A 13,154-nucleotide genomic window follows, 5' to 3' on the forward strand; every position below is an offset into this window, starting at 1 on the left:
GGACGGGGCGGGACGGGGCGGAGCGAGCGCGGGGCCCGCGTCCGGTGGCGGCGACGGTGGCGGCCGATGGCGGAGCCTCCGCGGGGCTCGGAGCCCCTGTGGCAGACGCCTCCGGGCCGCTTGGCCCCGCCGCACGTCTACCGCATGGCGAGCGCGTTGGGCGCCGAGCTGCGCCGCCTCTCGGGCCGCTTCGGGCCCGACGCCGTGGCCGGGTTGGTGCCGCCAGTTGTGCGGCTGCTGGAGTTGCTGGAGGCGCTGGTGGCCCCGGTGGCACCGGTGACACCGGCGGGGTCCGAGGGTGAGGCGCCGCCGGCCGGGCGGCAGGACGCGGAGGTGAGCGGGGTGCCGATGGGATCCCCGGGGGGAAGCGGTGACCTGTCCCCGGTCCCCTTCCTGGTGGCGCCCGGCCAGGGGCCCTTTGGCCCTCTGGGGAGGTGCTGACCCCTCTGCTATGTCCCTGAGGGCAGGTGGCTGGCCTGGCCCTTCTTCCTTCATGGGTCCCCTCCGTGGTGGCGTTTGTCCTTGCGGGATTCCCCTGGGGGACGCTGCTGTCCCCTTGGGGTTGGCTCACGCCCGGCTGTGTCGTGTCCCCCAGCCCCTTGGGGTGGCTCAGACCAAGCTGTCCCCAGCCCCCGGGGGCGGCCCTGACCCCGCTGTCCCTGTCCCCCAGGACCTGGAGCAGAGGCTGTGGGAGGCCGAGCGCCGGGAGCGGGCCCTGCGCGGCCGCCTGGCCCACCTGGAGGAGCAGAACCAGCAGCTCCTGGGGCAGCTTGCTGAGAGCCAGTCCCAGGAAGGTGGGTGTCCCGGCGGGCTCGGGGTGCCCTGCCACCACCGGCTGCCCCTGCCCTAACAGAGAGCACCAGTGCTGGCTTGTGTGAGCCACAGGACCCCTCAATCCCCTGGTTTTAAGCACGGGTGAAGGGTTTGGGACAAAACATGCCTTGCGTGGGCTGGGAGGAGCTCGTGCCAGGGAGGTGGAGGTGCCCTCAGGCTCTGGGATCCAAAGGGGTGCCAGAGGGTGGTGGGGACGGACGCAGGGTGGCAGCACGAGGGTGTCCCTGGGTCCCCGGAGCTGCTCACGCCCGTTCCCCCACGCCTGGGCGCAGACAGCACGGCGCGGAAGGAACGAGAGGTGATGCTGCGGCTGAAGGAGGTGGTGGACAAGCAGCGGGACGAGATTCGTGCCCAAGCCCACGAGATCGTCTGCAAGAGCCGAGACACGGAGGCGGTGAGCGCGGGGGAGCTGGAGGGCGTGAAGGGCCTGGGGACCTGCTTCCACGTCCCCTCCCCAGGCCCGGTGTCACGAGCCTGCTGGGGCAGATGCCTTTCCCACGCTGTGCAGGCGCTGGTGGCCCGGGTGGCGGCCGAGCGGAGCCGTTGTGCCTGACTTTGTGGCTGCCGTGGGCTTTCCAGCTGCAGGAGCAACTGCACCGCTTCATGTCCATGAACGAGGACCTGCGTCACAAGGTGGCCGTGGTGCAGGCGCAGCTCAAGAGCGCGCTGGAGAAGAAGTCGGACCTGGAGGCCGTCGTGGTGCAAACCCAGAGGGAGATGAACAGGAGGAGCAGGGCTGCCTCCGAGGCACCGCAGCCAAAGCCCAGCCCGGTGAGCTGCTGCCCACGGGGGGGACTCCGAGCGGCCGAGGAGGGGTTGTTACGTGTGGCAGTGGGAGGTGAGAGCAGGGCTTTAGGGTCTGCGTCCCCCTGCTCACCCTCTCCGTCCCCCAGGAAGGAGAGCCGCTGCCTGACGAGGAGCCCCAGCCCCGGGCCGCGGGCAGGAGCCCCGCTCACTGCTGCTTCTCCAAGGAAGAGCTGCAGCAGATCCTGCAGGAGCGGAACGAGCTCAAGACCAACCTGTTCCTGGTGCAGGAGGAGCTGGCCTATTACCAGCGGTGAGCCTGGTGGCATGGGGAATCGAGCCGGGTGCCTCCTGCCCCTGTAGCATCCCTTGGCTGCTCCTGGCACCATCCGGGCAGGATTTCTTCGTGAGGCTCTCAGTTAACCACCGCCTTCTCTTCGCCAGGGAGCTGCTGAATGAAGACAGAGTCCCCAGCTTCTTCCTGGATGCAATGAAGTCGACAATCAAAAGACAGAAAAGAAAAATCCGAGCCAAAATGCTGGGGACGGCGGAGGAGTCGGCGAGCAGGTGAGTCCGGCTGGTCCGAGGACGGGGAGGTCTCCTGAGCGGGGTGGATGCCGGCCGGCTTGGTGCTTCCCTGCGCTGTGACACCTTGCAAGGGAACTCCCCGGGGCTCCCTGCTTCATCCCTGCCTGCTTCCAGAGATCAAAGGTTTATTGTCTGCGCTTGATGTCTCGCTCTGGCTCAGCCCTGGGAGTGCTGCAGGGGCTGGGCTCTTCTCTGCCGCCACTCGCATGCCCCTGTCACCCGTCACACGCCTGCTCCATGGCCGAGTGCCTCTTGTGCCTGCGTGGATGGTGGCGGTGCTGGGACCACCGGGCTGGTCCCTGCGCTGCGTGGCTGGAGGCCACCCAGCAGAGAGCCCTTGAAGGTGACGGTAGAGGTGTTCCCTGGAGGCTCTGCCAGACGTTTGTGGGCAGTGTTGGCTCCAGCAGACTCCTCGCCACGGGGAAGGACCCTCCTGAGCACCAGCCCTGCTCGAGGCAGGGGGCTAAGCCTGCGCTGAAGCTGCTCTGTGGCATCGGGGGGACGCACGGGGACGTATCTCACTGGCTTTCGGGGCTTCAGTAAAGGTCTGAAGGGGGCTGAGCTCTTCTGTGCCATTGAAACCTGCTGCTGCTGCTTGCACTGGGGGCTCCTGGCAGGGGGGGTTGTACAACCTGGAGCAGCCTGAGAGTGCTCTGGGGCTGGAGCTGAGGCTCCCAGTGTGGCCACTTCCCAGCTCTGGCAGCCCTCATCAGTCCTGGCTCTGCTGCTCAGGCAGGAGGAGGTGGCTGGTGCTGCTCGGAGCTCCGGGGGCTGGGAAGGGCAGGGATGCTCTCGGTGCTCCTGGCTGGGACCTGCCGGGCCAGGCCGGTCAGGGTAGGGATGGGTCCTCCCCACCTATCCGAAACCTTTCTGTGCAACCTGCAGTGCCCTTGGAGAGGCAGAACGGGATTTTCAGGAGCACGGGGGTTCCCCCAGCTCCGCACAGCTTGTTTTTCCTCCTGCTAAAAATGCTGCTCGCTTGCATGCTCGGGGGAGCTGCTTGCTTTGCTCGCACGCTGCCACCGGACAGCTGCCACCATGCACTGCCCTGCAGTCCTCTCCTGGGGGTCACTCCCTGTCCCGCGGGGCCTGGCTGGTCCCCATCACGTCGCCGAGCTGTAGCTGGTGGCACCCCTGAGACCGCATTCAGCTGGCACAGACCCTGGGTGGGCTGGGGGCTGCGCAGGGCTGGGGACGTCCCCCCGGCACCCAGCCAAGGCAGCAGCAGTGCCCACAGGTCCCTTGAGCGGCGTGCCAGGTTTAGCTGCCTACGGACTTCGGCGTGGGCTGCGGCTCTGCTGCCGCGGCCATGTGGGACCGGCGTCTGCTGACCAAGCGCTGGGTGTTTGGAGCTGATATCCGAGAGCTTTGGGGGCTGAGGTCACGGTGCTGGGGCTGTGCTCGCCGTGAAATGTGGCTGGCTGTGGGATGCGAGCGTTGCTGTGACTGGGTGCCAAGGGCTCGGAGAGCAAGCGTGGGATGGAGCGGGCTGGGAGCAAGAGGAAAAGATGGGTGCCTTCCCACCAGGCAGTGATGGAGACCCAAAATAAGACAGAAAATGCCAGGAGGGCTCTCCCTGAGCTGCTCCTGTGGCACAGCCAGGGCAGAGGAAGCGGTCTCTGCCCGTTACATGTGGTGCTGGGGCATGGCGGGTGCCTCGGGGGCTCTGGTGCTCGCCATGTGTGGCTCAGCCGGGTTTTTGTCCCTTCCTTTGTGCTGCAGCGAGGAAGACGAGGGCTCCTGGCTCCCGGCTCGCAGCGCAGACTGTGTGGATGGTCAGCCTCCCGAATCCAAAATCAGGAGCTTGTAAGTTCACTCCCATGTCAGGCGCTGGCGGGGACAGGTGGCTCTGCCAGCAGGGAGCAGGTTTTGGGCTCAGCCGTGGACCCAACGCTGGCTGAGCTTGGTGCCTGCCCTGGGGTGCTGCCACAGAGCAGGACTGCTTGGTTCCTGGGGGATTTGTCTTTCCCTGGGCAGGCAGAGACCCTGCTGCCTCCTCGGGGCTGCCACGCATTCGGGGGGGCTCGCAGCCAGGCATGCAGAAGGGCGGCTGGGATCCGGCCGCTTCCCTGGGAAGCTCTCCTCCCTCACGCCCCTTATCTGCTCTCTCTGCAGCTTCGGGCTGTGGTATCAGGGCAGCAGCAAAGACCCCCCCGCGCCCAGCTGCTCCGGAGCCTGGGAAATCATCGACTCGTCCGACACGAAGCTGGAGACGGTGGGAGAGAGCGAGCGGGCGGCCGGCCCGCACAGAGCATCGCCGCCCCTCTGACCCCGCTGGAGCCAGCACCGCCAGGAGCCGCGTGGGCACGGGGCAGTGGGGGGGCTCAGCCAGCACGGGGCAGCTCAGCACCCATGGGTGCTGCTCCGCGCTTCTCCCTGCTTGTAGCTCGGTGGGTGCCCGCTCCCCACTGCACTACAGCACCCCATGGTGGGCACAGCCCAGGGGCCCCGTTGCCGGATCCTGCCCTGCCTGGGTATTTTCCTTCCCCTCTTTCCGACCGTGCCTCCCCGTATCCCTGCAATGTGAAGAAGGAGGAAGAGTGCCCGGGCTGGATGGGCACTGTCCTGCGGGTGCCCGCGCCGGGCTGAGCACGCTGCACTGGTGAGGGCTGGGTGTCCGGGTGCTCTGGCGCTCAGGAGCCGTGGGGCTGCGGCACAGCGAGTGCCCCTCCTGCACGTATCCGATGCGGGGTGAATCATTTTTGTACCGGGACTTGTTCCTGCTGCTGGCAACTGGAAAACTTTGGCAATCCCTGTGCTTGTGGGGGCACAGCCTTTCCGTGGGCCGGGTAATTCCTCAATCTAGAACTGGAGTCAGAAATAAACGGGGCGCTCGTCCCTCCGGCGAGGCACCCGCTGCAACCGTTGCTCTGTCTTTGCTTTGGAAGGAGCCCGGGGAAGGGTTTTGGGAGCCGTTCCCCAGCAAATCTGCGGCTTTTTGTGTGCTGGTGCAAAGGGCTGCGGCCTGCTGCACGGTGCCAGAGCCCCTACGGGGGGGGCTGCCTTGGGGACAGTGGCAATGGGCTGTGCTCCAGCCACCCCAAATGGCCAGCGGGTGACCTGCGATGGCAACTGGGGCTGCTCGGGCGCAGCGCCGGGCGCGGAGGAGTTAAATCCTGCGTGTTGGGGGGAGCACCACGCTTCCAGCCTGGATTCCACCCCCCTGGCCGGCCAGGCTTGGGTAGGAAAAAGGTGTTTCCTGTGCATCTGCTGACACAAAGCTCCTGGGGAGGCGGGCGGTGGGACGGTGGCCAGTGGTGGCCGCAGGCCCTGGCCCCCGGCTGGTTCAAAGGGCAGCCTGGGGCCCGCCGTGTGCCCAGGGGGACGTGGGGACCCCGGGGAGACAGCAGGAGGAGAGGGGGCAGACGGATGCCTCAGGTGGGGTTGGGGACGTCGGCTGAAGCAGCTTTGGGGGGCGGTGGAGCAGGTGAAGGGGAGATGCTGGGTGGGCGCCCTGCCCCGCGTGGGGTGCTGAGTCCCGGGCTGCCCGTTTTTTTGGCAGCGAGGGCCAAAAATAGCCCGCCCGGTGGCATTCCCGGCTCCTTCCTTCCCTGCGCACCCCTGACGTGGGATCGGGGCGCCTCCTCCCGCGTTTCCTCAGGAAGAAACCCAAGGCTGGCGGGAGGAAGAGGCCGAGCCGCGGGAGAGGGACGGGACGGACGGACGGACAGAAGGACAGACACAGCCTCGGCACTCGCGCCCTGGCACGATGGCGAGCACCCGGCCGCTGCTGTGCCTGCAGCTGTGGCTGTGGGTGCAGGGCTCTGCCCAGGAGCTCGACCCCGACGGCAGGAACGTCTGCAAGGTGGACAGGTGGGTGCCACCGCGTCCCCGGGGCCCTTGGGTGGCAGCAGGGTGGGATCCTCGGTCCGGCCTTCCATGGATGGAGAGCTGCAGCCTGGTGCTGCGTGGGCACAGGGAGCAGGACGGTGCTGGGGGGCTCCAGGCCCCCAAATCCCTTCCCCGTGGGGTTATTTCTCACGTACCAAGAGAGCTTGGGGGCAACGGCGGGGTTTTGGGAGTGTTGGCAACACTTCTAACGCTCACCAGGCCAGAAATGTCATGGGAGCAAATCCTAAATGGCGTTTGGAGGCAACATCCCTGCCCCTTTGCTGCTACGTTGCCCCTCCCGTTGATCTCTCCATCAACGCCATGTCTTGGTGCCTTTTTTTGGGGTCACCAGCACAGCTCTGAGCCTCTCCCAAAGCATCAGGGCCCTGGTTGGGCTCCGTAGCCGTGGTGTCGGCAGCGCTGGGCGCGCCTGTCCCAGCACCAGCCCCGCGGCCCACGCTGGCTGCAGCGTCTTAAATTTCCTTCTATTTTCCCGGCTTCCTTCCGGAGCAAAGCCCCCAGGGCCTCGCGGCTTCCCCGTGTGCGAGGCCGAGCCCCAGGGGGGGGAACACCCCGCTTTAGCTTCATCTTAGCCAAAGCCCTGAAGCTGAACGCAGACATACCCGGCCCTGGTCCCCCCCGAGTCCCCAGCTGATGTCCCCTCTCTGTCCCACAGCCCCCCCGCGGGCCTGGCGTGCTGCCCCGGCTGGAAGCAGGAAGGGCGGGAGTGCACGGCTGGTAAGCCATCGATGGATGACACCCAAAATCCTCGTCCCCATGCTGGGCTGGGAGTTTTCTCCATGCCGTTGGCCCTGCGGTGCCTTGGGGAGCCCCCGGCCATCCACCGAGCGTGGGGAGCGGGGTGCTGATGGTGGGGAGGGGGATGCCAGCCCCCTGCGGGTGGGCTGGGGGTGTGGGAGGTGGTGGGGACCATGCGTGGTGGCACCCCGGTGGGGATGGCACACGCTGATGTGCCCCGACAGCGCTGTGCGAAGGGGAGGACACCTGCGGGCCGGACGAGGTGTGCGTGAAACCCGGGCTTTGCCGCTGCAAACCCGGCTTCTTCGGCGCAGACTGCAGCTCCCGTGAGTGCTCCCCGCCTCCTCCAGCCTTCCCCGGGATGCTGGGAGGGCTTCCCTGTGACCCCCCCCTTCCTCCTCCTGGCTTTGCTGTCTCCTTCCCCCCCGCAGGCTGCCCCGCGCAGTACTGGGGCCCCGACTGCAAGCAGCGGTGCCCGTGCCACCCCGGCGGGACGTGCGAGGCGGCGAGCGGGCGCTGCACCTGCGACCCCGATCGCTGGGGCGAGCTGTGCCAATTCCCCTGCCAGTGCGGGCCCCACGGCCGCTGCGAGCCCCTGACTGGCGCCTGCCGCTGCGAGCCGGGCTGGTGGTCCCCCAGCTGCAAGAAGCAGTGCCAGTGCAATGCCGCCAGCTCGCACTGCGACCCCCTCAGCGGGCACTGCCGCTGCCTGCCGGGCTGGTGGGGCAGGAGGTGCAGCTTCAAGTGCTCCTGCAACCTCTCGCCCTGCGCCCAGGAGACGGGCAAGTGCGAGTGCAAGGCTGGGTTTTGGGGGCCGGCGTGCCAGCGGCGCTGCGACTGCTTGCACGGCTCCTGCAACCCCCTCACCGGGCACTGCAGCTGCGTCCCCGGGTACCAGGGAAGGAGCTGCCGGGAGCCCTGCCCGGCGGGGAAATACGGGTCTCAGTGTGTGCACAGGTGAGCAGGGGGAAAATCGATGGGGGTGTGTCCGTCCCTTTGGCTGGATGGGGAGATATGTTGGGGAGGGGGAGGTTCGAGCAGCCCCGGTTGGGTGCAGCATTGGCGTTGCCCCTAAAAAAGTAGAGGAAAGCTCTGGTGTCATCCCTAAATCTGGCCATCCTCAGTACCGTGCCCCAAGGCAGCATTTATCCTGCTCGGCTCCTGCCCTGCGGCATCTCCCCGTGGCCCAAATCGATGCTGCCGTGGGGCAAAACCCCGTGTTTTTTTGGGGGGGGGGGATGCCGAGGCCTCGCCACCCCTATGCCCGTGCAGCTGCGGGAGCTGCAAGCGCAGCCAGCCCTGCTCGCCCGTGGACGGCTTCTGCCTGGCGTGCCAGCCCGGCTGGAACGGGACCCTGTGCAAGGAGCGCTGCGCCCCCGGCTTCCACGGCGAGGGCTGCCTCCAGCCGTGCCCCCGCTGCCGGCACGGGGACGCCTGCGATGCGGAGACCGGATCGTGCCTGCACTGCGAGCCCGGCTGGATGGGACCCAGGTACCCCCCGCTGCCCCCTGGGTGCAGGATGCGGCCGTGGGTCCTGGCGGGGGTCCCGGCACCCTGACGCCTCCTTGCTTTGTCTCGGCAGCTGCAACAGCTCCTGCCCCGCGGGCACCTTCGGGGACGGATGCCAGCTCCTCTGCCCCGAGTGCGTTTGGGGGAGCTGCGACCCCGTGTCGGGTGCCTGCCTCTGCCAGGCCGGCTACTGGGGACCCAGGTAACGGGGGGAGCAGGGCAGGGCCGGGACCCCCCGTCCCCGGGGGCATTTCCCCTCCTTTCTTCTCTCTTTCAGCTGCAACGACACCTGCCCGGAGGGGTATTTTGGCGCGAACTGTTCCTCCCCGTGCCAGTGCTCCCGAGGGCCCTGCCACCCCGTGGGGGGCGACTGCATGCTGAGTAAGAGCAGCCTCACGTTTATTCCTCCATCCAAACGAGGAGGGTCCGCAGCATCCTCGCCAGGGATGGGGATGTCGGGGTGCAGCCACGGACACCCCGATCCCTTTTTTCCCATTTAGGTCTGGACCGCGGGGCTCTGGCCGCTGCCATCCTCGTCCCTCTCCTCCTGCTGCTGCTCTGCGTCGTCTGCTGCTGCTGCAGCGCTGGCCCCGCAGACGCTAGAGACAGGTGGGTGTGCAGGGGCCCCTTGCTGCCAAACCCCGTCCCTTTTGTGCCTTCATGCTCCTGTCCCTGCGCAGGGCGGCCGTGCCGGACGACGACGTGGTGGCCAGGATGAAGCACCACGTGCAGGGGGTGCTGGCGAACCTCAGCGCTATGATGCCCTGCTTTTCCCTTGGCGGCTACAAACTTCCCAAAGTCACAGGTGAGGAAAACGGAGCTGCCGACAGCCCTTTTGTGGGGGGATCCCACGGGGCGGGTGATGCTCTGTGCCCCCAGACCTCAGCCTGTCGTCATCTCGCCCCCAGTTTCCCACCACGACGCAGAAATCCCCTTCAACCCCAGCTTCATCGAGTCGCCCTCGGCCGCCTGGGTTTCGGACAGCTCCTTCTCCTCCTTCGACACTGACAACGAGGGACCCGAGTACTCCGTCCCTCCCAGAGAAGGTGACCCACGAAGCTGCGCCTCCTCTCCCCGCAGCCTTTCCGCGCTGCCCTGACCCCATCCCACCCTTTTACAGTCCTTGGGCTTCCCAAGGATGCTGGGCGCAGCCTGCCGTTATTTTTATTCCCTCACTTCCCTCTCCCCAAGGATGAGCCGAGGCCGTGCTTGGACTCGTGCGCTGGGACGTGCCCGACGTGGGCACACCCCTATTGCAGCAGCGTCCCGAGCCCTGAAGCTCTCCCCCTTCTCCCGCAGGTGTCCCGCTGCTGGAGGGCACCGAGCTGCAGGATGGGGCCTCCCCCCCCGGCGAGGCGCTCCCGGACCCGGCTGCCTTCAGCTCCGAGGACGTCTCGCAGCCCTTCGCCATCCCCCGCACCTCCAGCATCGCCAAGGCCAAGCGGCCTTCCGTCTCCTTCGCCGAGGGGACGAAATTCGGTGCGGCGGAGACCCCCAGCCCCGGGCGGAAGCCCAAGACCCCGTGGGGGGCGGCCAAGCTGTCCCCCACATCAGGGGACACAGGGGACGAGCCCCCCGCTGAGCAGCCGGCCAGCGATGGCTACGAGAGCCCCGATCCCCTCGCCAAGGGGGAAGAAAGCCACCGGCCATCGCCCCGGGCCACCCCGGGGGGCCGCCGGCGGGTGGTCTCCGGCACCAGGCATGTGGCCCAGAGGGTGGAAGCCCTGGAAGCGGCCGCCAAAAGCGGCAGCTGGGACGCGAAGGGGAAGGAGCCCAATGTCACCACCATCTATATGATGGTGGGAACGGCCGGGCAGGATCCCAAAGCCGAGGGCGGTGGCGAGGGACCGGTCCAGGCCGTGCTGAAGCGGCTGGGGAGCCTGCAGAAAGGCAAGTGGGCCGCCAAGGAGGATCCCAAGGTGCGGAGGAGCGTCGAGGCCATCCAAAAACCACCCCGCCGGGCCCTGGCGCAGCGCAGGGACTCGGCGAACGGCTGCAAGCAGAGGGAGAGCGTCCCGGGGGCTGCAGGTGAGCAGCGCCCCGGCAAACAGCAGCACCTCCCCGGGAAGAGACGGTCCTTCCCGCTGGCATCGGCCCCTCTGAAAGGCTCCGGGGCTCAGGATGGGGCTGGCGACGCCATGGAGAGGGGCAAAAGCCTGGAGGTGGCCCTGAGCCTGGAAACGAAGGGCCAGGCTGCCCCCGAGGAAGAGCCCAAATACGAGACCGTGAGCGGCAGCGAGGATGCGCCGGCCGCCCCTGCGGCCACCTGAGCCCCCGGCTCCGTCCCGCCCTGTGGCTGGGGGCAGCGGGGGCCTGCGGGACCCCGCTAGGTCGGTCCCAGCCTGGGGGAGCCAAGGTCCCCCCCGAGTGGGGGGCTGGACAGGTGGAGCCTTCCCGTTATCCCCCTTCCCTTCCCACCACCCAGGACCCCGACTGTGAGATGGGTGATACTGAGAGCCGCAGCCCCAGCGGCTCACGGTGCTTCGGGGCTGTTTTCCGCCCCCTGCATCCCACGGGCCCCATTTTGTGGTTGCTGGGGGGAGCGGGACGCAGCGGTGGCACCTTCTGGCTCTCCCTTCGGAGACCTCAGGTGCTGCCACTCGCTGTCTCTCGCTGTAAAGGTGCTTCTCACTGGAGGGGATTATTTTACGGAGCTCTGCTGGGCGAGACGATGGGCTGCCACGAGCGGCTTCTGCAAAAATTAATTTTAGCTGCTTATCTTGAAGGATATCTGGGTCTGCGGGGGGTTATCTGTGCAGCTCTGGCTTTCACGGCTCTGGCCGCGTGGGTTTCCGTGTTAGAGGCACGGCGCGTGAAACGGGATGGGGCACGGCACCAGCTCGGTGCGCGGCCCTGAAGCACCATAAGACGCCACGCTGCGCTCATCCACGAGCAGAGCAGGGCCGTGAGCATCGCCTTGTGCACCAGTAGCTGCGCTGGCCCCAGTAAGGACAGAAACCAGGTGGAAAATGGCATTTCCGAGGGAGCCCTGTGTCTGTCAGGGGGCACAACGGCTGCTCGAGGAGCCGGAGGATTCGCAGCATGAGCTGGATTTAGATGCATCTAGGTGGTAGCACTTCTGTGTGTATTTCTCTTCTTTTGAGGGGCATGAAAGCCTCTGACTGGAAATTAAATGTTACCAAAGAAATGTGGTTGCCCAGCTGCTCTCCAGATTGAAGATACGGCCAGAAATGTTCTCTGAAGTAGGGGAATGCCTCTACCTTTAGGCTTTTGTTTTATATCTTAATTTTCTAAGTGATGGAGAGAGCAGGGCCGAGGGGGTGTGGGGTGGGCTGGGAGCACACACGTCTCAGGTTGAGTTTCCGCATGCGGACCCCGCTCTAGCACTGCCCATTTTGGGTTCGGGGCGTTTTGCTTTTTCTCCTTTTGCTTTTCACGGGAGCATCTCCCCAGGGGGAGCCACCCGCTCCCCACGATCACGCACGGGGGTTTCCAGCTTGCAGCCCTCCTCCGCTGCGGGGTCTCTGCTCTGTACCACCACAAGTTGGGGAAGGCGAACATGTCCGTCCTGGCGGCCAAGGGAGGAGCAGACACCTCGCCGGGCTGTGTCCTGCTTTTCCAACCTGTCCCCAGATGGGGACCCCGGGGACCACCGCCGGAGCCCACCGCAGACCCCCGGTGAGGCCGGGCAGGAGCTGTCGCCTCCCTTCCAGCCTCCCCTGTCCTGGGCTGGTTTGTGTAAACGCCTCTCTGTGCCAGTGCTGTGCTTCGCTGTCCCTTTAGCTTTTATTTTTTTTTCTCTCCACGATGTTTACTCATTCCCCGGGTGTCTTTACAGAGGGCAGCAGATCTGAGAGCTTCTTTTTGCCTCCTAGCGTAGGCAGACAGAGCCCCGCGGTGCTCTCAGCTTCCCCTAGGCCCTCGAGGTCTCCGCAGGCCTCGTGCCGTCCCGGCCTTCCCTTATGGCCACCACAGGCACCGCACCGGCCCCGGCTGTTTTGTTTTCCTCGGGATTTTTTCTCTCTGTTTGCTTTGGCCGAACCCCCTGCCCTGCCGCTGCGATGTTCCACCCGAGGCCGAAGGCTCTCCTCTCCCACCCGTCGCAGCGGTGCGCGTCCGTCTCTCCGGACCCTCCATGTCTGCACCCTCAGGCTCCACCTGTCGGGACCCTCAGCCTCTACGAGTCCCCCAGAGCCCTTTCCCTGCCCCAAGCGCCGCCGTGGGCTCGCTCGGCCACCAAAACGGCCCCACGGTGGCCAAACCCCTGGGTGGCCGCGGTGCAGGAGCGAGCCGACGGGCGATGGCTCGGCGCTGGGAGCCGGCGCGGCACGGCCCTGAAAATTCATCTAACGGGGCGCGAGGCAGGGCCGGGCCCGACCGGGGCTCGACGCCGTGCTCCTCATCCTCGCGCCGCTTCTGTCACCGCCACCCGGCTCCACGGCCCCGTGGGCACCGGGGGCTGCAGGGCCCCCAGCCCCCCGGTGCTCGGGAGGGGAGCGTGCGGCAGGGCCGCATCCTGCACCTGTCACCCATCTCAGGTCTTTAGTTTTAATATTCACGTTAATATTGACTTTGATGTTTTTTTAATGTGTAACGTTAACGTTAATATTGCGATATTAATGTTAATATTGATTTTAAATTTGTTAATGTTTAATATTAATGTTAATATTACGAGATTAATGTTAAAGTTGGTTTTAATGTTAATCTGAATGCTAATTTTCACGCTAACGTCCATTTTAGGGTTAATAATAATTAGAACTTTAAATTTTTAATGTTAGCGTCATTTTTTAACTTCTAACATTAATTTTTTAATTTTAACGTTATTTTTAAATTTTTAACCTGAAGTTTTAATTTTAACCGTACTCTAATTTTTAATTCTAACCTTACTTTAATTTTATTTTTTAATTGCAATTTCATTTATTAATTTT

The 13,154-nt window shown here is 65.4% G+C and overlaps 2 protein-coding genes across 2 annotated transcripts; both read left to right on the forward strand.

Annotated features, from left to right (window-relative positions):
- Positions 1-56: 56 nt before the first annotated feature.
- RILP (Rab interacting lysosomal protein) lies at positions 57-5,031 on the forward strand. Its single transcript, XM_083806546.1, has 8 exons — positions 57-333; positions 671-794; positions 1,107-1,228; positions 1,414-1,605; positions 1,728-1,891; positions 2,023-2,145; positions 3,889-3,972; positions 4,282-5,031. Exons 1-8 carry the CDS (start codon positions 67-69, stop codon positions 4,433-4,435), a joined length of 1,230 nt encoding a protein of 409 aa, XP_083662672.1. The 5' UTR covers positions 57-66; the 3' UTR covers positions 4,436-5,031.
- A 134-nt stretch (positions 5,032-5,165) lies between these two features.
- On the forward strand, positions 5,166-11,413 carry SCARF1 (scavenger receptor class F member 1). Its single transcript, XM_083806540.1, has 12 exons — positions 5,166-5,544; positions 5,768-5,979; positions 6,674-6,735; positions 6,981-7,082; positions 7,188-7,713; positions 8,029-8,247; positions 8,339-8,467; positions 8,543-8,646; positions 8,766-8,874; positions 8,946-9,070; positions 9,174-9,311; positions 9,565-11,413. Exons 1-12 carry the CDS (start codon positions 5,536-5,538, stop codon positions 10,533-10,535), a joined length of 2,706 nt encoding a protein of 901 aa, XP_083662666.1. The 5' UTR covers positions 5,166-5,535; the 3' UTR covers positions 10,536-11,413.
- Positions 11,414-13,154: the final 1,741 nt, after the last annotated feature.

The sequence above is a fragment of the Anser anser genome (assembly GCF_964211835.1).
Source record: "Anser anser genome assembly, chromosome: 20".
Classification (NCBI taxonomy): Eukaryota; Metazoa; Chordata; class Aves; order Anseriformes; family Anatidae; genus Anser; species Anser anser.